The 11,321-nt window shown below is 41.7% G+C and overlaps 1 protein-coding gene and 1 long non-coding RNA gene across 2 annotated transcripts; both read right to left on the reverse strand.

Annotated features, from left to right (window-relative positions):
• Positions 1-2,327: 2,327 nt before the first annotated feature.
• On the reverse strand, positions 2,328-5,719 carry LOC142904871 (uncharacterized). The gene is made up of 3 exons (XM_076051228.1): positions 5,548-5,719; positions 3,603-3,637; positions 2,328-3,455 (listed from the first exon to the last, which is right to left on the reverse strand). Exons 1-3 carry the CDS (start codon positions 5,717-5,719, stop codon positions 2,328-2,330), a joined length of 1,335 nt encoding a protein of 444 aa, XP_075907343.1.
• A 4,727-nt stretch (positions 5,720-10,446) lies between these two features.
• LOC142904888 (uncharacterized) lies at positions 10,447-10,756 on the reverse strand. The gene is made up of 3 exons (XR_012929474.1): positions 10,629-10,756; positions 10,573-10,595; positions 10,447-10,539 (listed from the first exon to the last, which is right to left on the reverse strand). It is a non-coding gene; the product is annotated as an uncharacterized LOC142904888 (long non-coding RNA).
• Between the last annotated feature and the right edge of the window lie 565 nt (positions 10,757-11,321).

Here is an 11,321-nt window from a genome sequence, read left to right on the forward strand (position 1 = left end):
CTTGGTGCCATACATTAAGTGCATCACAAAATACATGAGGTGTCCAAAAACATCCCCCCTCCCCCATCACTGTGTGGTTGCTCTGGTTGCGTTGCTCGTCGCGTGGATCCTTATGGGCTTGTTCGTCACAGTCTTGGTGGTAAAACCTTTCCTGCAGACCTCGCAGCTGTACAGCTTCTCTCCAGTGTGACTCCTGGCGTGGATATTCATGACGTCCAACAGTGTCAAACTTAAATACACAGTGGGTCAAAAATGTCAAACTTAGGTCTAAGAGTGGTGAATTCTTCAGGTGGCTTCGAGTGATGTAGATGTTGAAGGAGTCTTCGCTGACACTGACTTGGTTGTATAAAAACTGGTTTATTGCAAAGAAGTCAGAAATCAGACAGGCACCATGGAAGCCTGGGGATGTCTCTTGGCCAGATGTGAGCAACTCCAATGATCCTTTGTTCACATCACCTCTTATACCCCCAGCAACCAGGGAGGAAGATACTCGGAGTGGGGGAGAATGTATACATTCCTTAGTTGCACCCCCAATGACCATCTGGTTATGATTTGATGGCAGTGGACACAGGAAGTCCATTGACCAGGCCGCTTTGCCAGAGGCGCCATATGGAAACAAAGACGCTTTTAGTGAAGAAGTGCAGCAGGGTCACTTACATTCAGTACATATACATAAGTTCAGATAATACATAAGTCTCAGGCCAACATTGATATTTATTGGGGGGTAATCTTTGTCCAGATAGAACAGCGAACCTTGTTATATGGACTCAAACACATTTTTCTTCAACCTGAATATGGCACAAGCAACGCTTAATACTATCCAATAAATAACTTCATATTACACAAATGCAATATTGAATTTATTTCAAAGAAAAAACACATTGAATAAAATAGCAGCATAGCATTCTGGGATTTGTAGTATGAGCGGAACATATGTGCATATACACACACACATATATATATATACATATATATATATATACATATATATATATATACATATATATATATATATATATATATATATATATATATGTGTATATATATATATATATATATACATATATATATATGTATATATATATATATATATATATATATATACATATATATATGTATATATATATATATATATACATACATATATATATGTATATATATATATATATATACATATATATATGTATATATATATATGTATATATACATATATATATATATATATATATATATATATATATATGTATATATATATATATATATATATATATACATACATATATATATGTATATATATATATATATATACATATATATATGTATATATATATATATATATATAAAAGCCATGCATAAAAATATAGGAGGGGCTGGGCCACTTACTAGAAATTAGGTATATAGCCTCAACTTTAGTGTATTAAAGTTAGAAAAATCAATTAAAAGTGGTCAAATATGTTATACTGTTGAATATAATTAAAGACAAAACTGCTTTCATCACAGCTTTCCATAAATGGATCTTTATTGATTTATTCAGGAAAAGCTTTGGTAGCTCATTCTCAGAACAGCTGCCTCAGATTTCTTCTCAGACAGAAGATTTACAGTACAGAGAAAAAACAATAAAGGGGAAAATGGGATGGGTAAATTTCAAGCTTGTTATTTAAGTTATTAGGCTTAGCAACACAGCCATTAACGTTCGTTTGAAACGGTTGTCAACATTAACAGACTGAACTGGACTTAATAAGAGGAGTAAATTATTCTGCTCAGTATCAGCTACTCTGGGTGTGTAAACCGGGCCATCCAGCTGCGGCGCTGATCCGACGCCACTCGTGTCAAAAATCTGGACAAATGTCACTTGATCAAGGAGCAAATCGGCATCAGATGAGATCAGCTGACTTTGTGTGTACGCTGTGCACAGGGGTGTGCACTCCGTGTGTTAACAAGAAAAACGCATATACGAAAGTGGTGCGCAAAAGCAGGGTAGTGACAGAATCGATGCGCATTATTGATATTTGTCGCGTGTGTACCTGCACATGCACGCTTATTAACACACGGGTACTGTGGAATATATCTTTTACTCACTTAAAGTGGGAACGGCATTGCACTCAGTGGGAGCAGCTCCCCCTGGTGTTAAAATTAAGAAGTGCAATACACTCAGGCAAAAGTTGAAGTGCGGGCCATATTCTATTCTATTTATAAAATGTCTTGCGGGCCAATTAAAAATGGACTGTGGGCCGCAGTTGGCCCGCGGGCCATAGTTTGTACACCCCTGGTTTAGATTGTCACCAAAACCACAGAGTGTTTGTTCTGTCGTGAGACTCATGAACATGTCATTGGCCACCAGAAAGTTCAGAGAGCTTCTTCTCCTCAGGTTGAGCTCCAGCAAGATGGGCTGGCTGGGCTTGGTCAGAGTGAATTCTTCTGTTATGACCGGCCAGACTGGAAGACTGTCTGAAACTCCTCCCACATATCTTGCACAGATATGGTTTCTCCCCCGTGTGGACCCTCATGTGGACCCTCCATTGAGTGTTGGTAGCAAAACATTTTCCACAGGCCTTGCAGCTGTATGGCTTCTCTCCTGTGTGACGTCTGACATGGTATTTCAGGGACTTGGACTGCGTGAACTGTTTTCCACAGGTGTTACACCGATAAGGTTTCTCCCCTGTGTGGATCCTCGTGTGGCTGTTCAACGCAGCCTTGGTGGTAAAAGCCTTTTCGCAGACGTTGCAGCTGTACGGCTTCTCTCCAGTGTGACCCCTGACATGGACGTGAAGGTGGGCAGACCTGCGGAACCGTGTTCCGCAGGTGATACATTGATGCGGTTTCTCTCCTGTGTGGACCCTCGTGTGGACGTTCCATTCACTCTTGGTGGTAAAACGTTTTCCACACGGGATGCAGCTGTACGGCTTCTCTCCATTGTGTCGTTTGATATGGTCTTTCAGTTTGCATGCCTGTGTGAACTGTTTTCCACAGATGTTACACTGATGCAGTGTCTCTGCTCTGTGGATTGTAATGTGTCTTTTCAAAAGGTACTTAGATAAAAAGACTTTCCCACAGTCTGCGTACGAACACGACAAGGGACAGTGGCTCTTCATCATGTGGTTGGCCAGATTCTTCTTGTATGAGAAAGCTTTGCTACACACTGTGCAGACGTGGGGCTTCTCTTGGGCCGTGGGGCCTGGGGCTCTGTGTGCCATCTGTTTGGGGATCTGCTGGGACAGTTCACCTGTGTTGGCTCCCAGGTGGAGACCCCTCAAGCCAGTGGCCTGGTCTGCAAGTCCAGTGGGTGGCTGGTGCTGGTGACCCCCAACTGCAGTTACATCAGGATTCCACAACACAGGCTCGTCTTTAGTTCCCTCATGACTGCAGCTCACTGGGACGTCATCAGACTCCTGCTTTACTTCCTGCAGCTGCTCATCCATCACTGGAGGTTCTGGTTTCTCCTTAGGGTTCCTCTCCTGGTCCAACAGCTGCTGCTCACCGAGAACCTGCTCCTGCTCCTGCTCCTCCTGTTCCTCCTCCTCCTTTAACTGTTCATCCTGTTCCTTCTCTTCCACCTCCTCTAACTGTCCGTCCTCCTGCTGCTGCTGCTGCTGCTGCTGCTGGTCCTCCTCTTTACACACATGTTGCTGTTGAAGCTCTGCAGAGACACAAAGTCAAATGGAAGAGATTGTATGAAATTTATGAGACTCGTGTAGTATCTGAACTTATGTATATGTACTCATTTGAGCTTATGTATATGGCCTGATGTGACCTCAGCAGTGAACCCGCTGCATTCCTTCCCTAAGGGTGTCTCAGTTTCCATATATGGTCTTGTTATTGACCACTGCCATCAAATTATAACCAGATGGCCATTGGGGGTGAAGCTATGGAATGTATACATTCTTCCCCACTTCTAGTATCTTCCTCCCTGGTTGCTAGGGGTATAAGAGGTGATGTGAACAAAGGATCATTGGAGTTGCTCACATCTGGCCCAGAGACATCCCCAGGCTTCCATGGTGCCTGTCTGACTTCTGACTTCTTCGCAATAAACCAGTTTTTATATAACTAAGTCTGTGTCTGTTTTTTTAAATTGAATTTTGAATTGAATTTTATTTTCGTTTACAATGTAAATCGAAGCAATCTTGTGCAATCAACTACAATGAATTATATATTTATAAAACAAACAAACACAACAACCAATTAAACCTGCAAGCAGGGTTTGCGGGACTGAGCCTACGTGGCCGCCGCCGACCGCCGATAACCCCTGACCTCTGCCGACGACGCCCCCTGACATCTGCCGACTCTGGAAGAAGTCTAAATAATCATAAGCCTGCGTATGCAAATGATGCAGATTTTTCACCTTCAGTTTTTTTTGGGGGGATGAGGCTGTCAAATGTAAATTTTAGGCCTTGATGACACAAACACGTGGGTTTTTGTTGCACGTCGATGCGACATTCCTAGTGGGCGCTACAGCCATTTTAGTGTTATTTTCACGTCTCGGCCTGTAGGTGGAGCTCTGGAGGAGCTCTTGCCCTGATTTTGTAATCACGGGAAGATTTTCGCAACCTGGACAAGTGATCACAATTTGGTGCGAATAAAAGCATGTTAAGGGGGTGAAAATGGGGTAGAGAGTCCCCATTTTCTCTAGGGGGTGCTATTGAGTGGATGTGATTTTTTTTTTTTCAAGAAATCAAACTTTGGGGTAGGTCTGACCTGCATGCAAAATTTGGTGAGTTTTAGAAATGGGGTTCAAATATTTTTTTTGAAAAATACCTTATTATTTATGTTTTTTCTTCTGGATAGGCTGACTGTGATATTATGCCTAAATGTGAACCTAAATGTCAGCGACCTTTGACCAGCGCCTTCAGACACAGCACATTGTGGAGCCATGACGTCATGCTGGCGATAATCTGCAATGGAAATATTTGTTATGAACTGCGTTTTAGGTCCTGTGCGACATTTCATAGGCGTCATAATTACTTTTGTCATTATTTTTATGTTGCAGTCTATGGGTAAAAAAGTTTTTTGGGGGCCGTTTGAGACTTTGGCTGCAGTACAGTGAGTGGCCATTGGAAAAAGAATCGCCGCACCGCCTTATTGCAAATGTCCAGTTCTGTTAATACACCAATGGTCTCGGGCCATGAACTGAGTTTACCAAAAGTTCATAGTTTATTATTTTTGCAATATGGCGCTTTGAGTTTGTTAAACGTATAGCACCACCTAAATACTGGCATAAGTACTGCAGTATTCTCAGTGGTTTCGTCGAAATGCAAACATTTTTGAAGAGGGAAAAACTGGACTTCATAGTTTGGTGAAGAAACTGCTCTTCACACCACACAAGCATTTCCACGTGACAAATAAAACTGTTTTCATAAAAGGGAAAAAAACAAAAACAAATCCAGAACAGAAGCCGCTTTGGTCAGCAGCTCCACCAACCAGCTGAATTCACTCATTACAACCAACCGTGTTCTTGTGACGCAGTCAAACACAAAGCCCCAACGTGGCCATGTGTGTGTGTGTGTGTGTGTGTGTGTGTGTGTGTGTGTGTGTGTGTGTGTGTGTGCGTACCTATTCGGTGCAACTTGACGTGAGGTTTCCAGACCACATCCAGCAGTCGCCGCTGTCTCTCGATCTCCTCCTCATACTGAGCGACGCTCCGGTGGAAAAGCAGGAAAATTTCCTCCGCAGCGGCTTCGAGTCGCTCAATGACTGAAAGTCTGAAGGTCTCCGCCGTATTCATCTTCCCCGACAGCCGCTGAATGTCCAGCAGTGCGGCTCCGGTCGTGAAGCGTTCCATCTCGGTTCGTTCTGATTGGCTGCTGAATTTGGGATTTGCAGAGGCATGATGGGAACTGAGACTACCGCGCATGCTCTTTAGAACATATATATATATATATATATATATATATATATATATATATATATATATATATATATATATATATACACATATATATATATATATATATATATATATATATATATATATATACATATATATACATATATATACATATACATATATATACATATATATATATATATATATATATATATATAAATATATATATGTACATATATATATATATATATGTATGTATATATATGTATGTATATATATATGTTCTAAAGAGCATGCGCGGTAGTCTCAGTTCCCAATCAACTTGTTGTGAATAATAGAAACGATTGAGTATAATATCTCAACCTAGATGTGTGGGCTGTTCTTTTATGTTAAGAAGGTCACTGAATGCTTTGTCTATATCTGCCATCACTGAACTAAGATAGGGATTAATCAGAATCCCAAAGACCTTAGTTATATGGTAAGTTTCACTGGACATTATTCAAACCCTTAACCTCTGAGTTGGACAGATAAGATTGGGTATCATGTTCAATAACCTCTGAATACTTCAACCCAGACATCAACGCTATTCTTCCATGTTTAATGAACAAACTGAATAGTTTTGTTAATGTATATAAGCCATCCCTGAACTGAAGACTAATGTCAGATCACGAGAATTTAATTATTATTGAGTCTATATTATGAATTGTTAATCAAGTCTTTCTCTCAATCAAGATATAAAAGTAAAGTTATTATTATCAAATGGAGTCAGATTAAATTAATTATTGTGTACTTTACTTTGAAATCCTCATCTTAACTCCGGAACGACGGAATACGTATTAGGGAGATATTATTATTTGTGTCTAGATATTTCCTCCCCTACAATCTGAGAGCGCTTCGGAGTGGACACCCAACTGTGATTTGTGGGTGAAAGTGTTTTTCCGAGAGCGGGTGTTTTACGCCTTTAAGATTTTAAGTAGAAATAGTCGCAGAGAGTAACATCACAGCCAATCAGGTGCCACCTTTAGTTCCTCCAAACGTGGTTCACCGGAAGGCCATGCTGCAATAAATTCCAATTGTCCTGGTGAAAAACATTAGGTCCAGATGTGGCACTACAATTCCTAGGGCGTGCTACGGCCATTTCAGTGTTTTACTGACGTATCGGCCTTTAGGTGGGGCTCTGGGGAAGCTGAAGCCTTGATTTTGTCATCACAGGAAGATTTTCACAACCTCGACAAGTGATTAAAATTTGATGCAAATAGAAGCATGTTTAGGGGGTGCTATTGAGCGGATTTGAAATCAGTCTGACCGACATGCAAAATTTGGTGATTTGTGGAATATGGGAAAGGGGTGAAAATTGGGTTCAAACCTTTTTTTTTTTTGAAAAATACCTTTACTTTGAAGGGCCGTAAAATGAAAACAAAAGCTTATATTACAAAGTTTTTGATCAATTTTAGTCATCAAGGTCTGGTCTACGTCATACTCCGATTTCTAGTCTGTCGCACCTACGGTTCCTGATCCTTGTGTCTTGAAATCTTTTCAAACAAGTGAAAATATCTCACTTCTGGTTTGTTTGAGGTAATAGGTTATCATTTATAAAAATTAGGTATTAATTCAAGGAACACATGGATCTTTGTCCCATGTATCTATGACTTTCCTAGAGGTCTTAGGTCTATGTAGGAGGCGCTATTGAGCGATTTATAGTTTCTTCAATAGATTAAATTTTACGCGGGTTCTGACCTGTGTGCAAAATTTGGTGACTTTTCGCGCATGTTCAAGGGGTCAAATTTGGCTGGAAAACGGCGCCAGAATTATAATCATAATAGTGAAGAAACAAAGCAATTTCAATCGGGTCTTCGCCTTGCGATGACCTGCTCTGCTTCAGAGCTGGTCTATCGCCCGGGCTCTGTCCTGAATTAACCTCTTTCATTACCGCAATCAAATGATCTCACCAATATATTTTTTTTTTCTCTCAACATATAGTAAACACAGTTAAGGAAAACAACATCCTCCTTTGTAAACAACACATCAACAATGAACAAATATGAATTTCAATAAATTGCAAATGAAACCCAAGCAACCATAGCAGATAAGTGGCTATGCCCAAACTAGTAGCTCGCTAGCATCACGAACCACAGTTCCGAGGAATTAGCACCATTAGCGCCTTTTCCATGGCTCTCTGTGACGATTTACATGAATATCAGCCACTTTACAACCACATTAACAGTTAAACACGAGTATCAACTGCCTTAAAACAGTTTAAGAGTGAGTAATACTGAGCCCTCACGAGGCGGCAGCACGCACGTTCTGAACCAGGAAGTCACGAAAGGAAGTCAGACAACCGAGCTGACCACCTGGGGCTCACGCAGATCGCTGATTGGCTAGGTGGTGTAACCCTGTGCTTTTCTCTGTACTTGGTTTCAGATTAATATTTTTGGGAAATTCTTCATTGTCAGTCCATTCTTCCATGTCTGCCTGGTAGTACACCTACAGAGGTAGCCCCCCACTCAATTTCAGAAAATTCTGACATAGCATTTCAAAATAAAGCTCCCCCCAAAAAACACAATATTTATCTGTTAAATATTCTTGATTTCAGATTTAAGTTTTGGAGAAATTCCTGATTGTCAGTCCGTCATTCTACTTCAGGTGGTAGTGCATCAACCCAGGAAGGCCCTCACTGAATTTCAGGAAAATCTGATGTAGCATTTCAAAATAAAGCTCCTCGATAAATTAAGATTCTTCTGATTCATATTATTGACTTCAGATTAAAAATTTGGGAGAATTCCTAATAGTCAGTCCACCATTCCACTTCAGTGAGGTACTGCAGAACCCCCTGAATTTCAGGAAAATCTGATGTAGTATTTCAAAATAAAGCTCCTCCACACATCAAGATTATTATTATATTATCACTGATATCACTGATGTGCAGCATTATTTAAGGGCAGTAACAGAAAAATTATTTTCATAAGATAAAGATACTTTTGAAAACAAATTGGGAAGATGATATACTTTTCTTTGTACAACTAATAGTGATGCTTGGAAAATTTCATATTGACAAGAAAAAACAGATTCCAAACCAAATGTTTTCAGACTGTGAAAATAAGAAAGCAATGAACACAAACCGTATATTTGAAAGCTTTAATGTTCACCTGTATAAGTAAACCTTGGCAATTGTGTTTATAATATTGTGTTCTTATTTTGTTGTTGTTACTTTTTCTTTACTTGCTGTTGTTTCTTTATGTGTGTACAGTATGTATGTCTGCATTTGTGAATAAAACAAAACCACCCTCCAAGGTCCAGTGGCTGGCTGGTGCTGGTGACCTTCAGCAGGAGCACGTTCAGGCAGCGTGTCCACTCTTCCATCAGGATCCCACAACACAAGCTCGTCTTCCCTCATCAGACTCCTGCTTCACTCCCCGCTGCTGCTCCTCCATCACTGGAGGTTCTGGTTTCACCTCAGGGTTCCTCCTTGATCCCATGGCTGCTGCTTACCGAGAACCTCCTCATCTTCCTCCTCCTCCACCTGTTGCTGGTGCTGCTGCCGCTGTTGTTCCTCATCTTTACACCAATGCTGCTGATGAAACTCTGCAGGGACAAAAAGTCAGAAGTTTAGGGAATGTCATCAATTTCAAGAGCAATGACGCAGAAAGAATGAAAGATTCAACTGTCGTTGATTTGGTTTGAGCGCGTGGGAAGGAATAGGAAGAGAAGGAGGATGTGACGGATCGGATGAAGCCGCTCGTCCAGTTCATCTTGTTTGATCAGAGTCAGATAGCGACGAAGCAGAGCGTCGTACTTTTTTATTTTTTTCATAGGAAGTCAAATTCTTGTTGTCTAACACGGCTCTCATTTTCTCGTCCAAATCCTCCTCGGCCGTCTGTCTGATGATTCTGTCAATAAATATTAGCAAGATCTTTTTTTCTTTTTCGGTGGCGGCGGCAGCGGCGGCGGGACGTCGGGGAAGCACCAAAAACATTTTACGGGCGTTGATCATATCATCAAACTATCTCTTGATGAGACCTCCCAAAAGATTTCGGATTTTAGCCACGGTGTTCACCTCTAAAAAAAACGTTGTTATATTTTTTCCCGCTTCTTCAAATCGAAAATAAAAACGTCCGGAGGAAAATGAACGTACCGCGCCTCCCAACAGGCGACTTCACCATATTCATTCTTTTATCTTCTTTTTCCAAACAGATCAAATTCCTCTCCCAAACAGCTCGACCAGCTGCACTGCCCCACCGTCATAAAACGACTGAGTTTTGCGTGTTCTGAATTCTCTACTCTCCCTGTTTAATTTACAGCACAGGGTATAAGGATTCTTTGTCTTTCTTTCTTAAGGGGAAAACCTCATCAGGATGTGAACGTCGGCAAATTGACCGTGGACGGATGGATGGATGGACACCAAGCTAACCTTTAAAGCCAACCTTGAAACATTCCTTCCCAACAGTCAGTTGTTTTGCATAAATCACTGAGGCCTCAACCTTTGCCTTCACCGTCCATTCACCACCGTAACACACCTTTCAACCACCACCATAACACACCTTTCAACCACCACCATAACACACCTTTCAACCACCACCACAACACACCTTCATTCGCCACCATAACACACGTTTCAACCACATTCACCACCACAACACACCTTCATTCACCACCATAACACACCTTCGTTCACCACCACAACACACCACAACACACCTTCATTCACCACCATAACACACCTTCATTCACCACCACAACACACCACAACACACCTTCATTCACCACCATAACACACCTTCATTCACCACCACAACACACCACAACACACCTTCATTCACCACCATAACACACGCTTCAACCACCTGTCCCATAATCATCAAACGTTATGCAACAATCACACATCATCACACCAACCCCTCCCATACCCGAGAAAAACCATCAATCAATTTTTGTCATAAAGACAGTAGTATACTCTCTCACGTGCCCGTGCGTGCGTGTGTGTATGTGTGTGTGTTTACCTATTTGGTGGAACTGTGATGGCCTGTGACCACAGTGGTCTGTGAGGTCTCCAGACCACAGTCAGCAGTCGGCGCCGTCTCTCGATCTCCTCCTCGTACTGGTCGACGGAAAAGCAGGAAACAGTTTCCTCGGCGGCGGCTTCGAAGTGGCTCACAGAGGCGGAGCCAGAGGTGTGTCCGGGATGGCACTGGCTACCCCTGAAAATCTGATCGGACACTCCGAGTGCCACCCCTCAAATCTAATTCGCCCGGGGTGGTAGTTTGATGTTGAAGACCGAGCTAAGTGACCTCAGTAATGGACCTCCACACTTTGCCGCCTTATTCAGTAACTTCAGATTCTCCCTGTGGTCAGCGGGATTTGTGGTGTGTAAATACCCCCCACCACCCACTCACACACACACTGACCTTTGACACCACATGGCCACCCCAACTTTAAAAAGGTGGCTCCGCCACTGGTCGCTCAGTGGCTGAAAGTCTGAAGGTCTCAGGCGGATTCGTCTTGC

Source organism: Nelusetta ayraudi, unplaced genomic scaffold (genome assembly GCF_046127955.1).
Source record: "Nelusetta ayraudi isolate G7.1 ecotype Tasmania unplaced genomic scaffold, CSIRO-AGI_Nayr_v1 ptg000134l, whole genome shotgun sequence".
Classification (NCBI taxonomy): domain Eukaryota; kingdom Metazoa; phylum Chordata; class Actinopteri; order Tetraodontiformes; family Monacanthidae; genus Nelusetta; species Nelusetta ayraudi.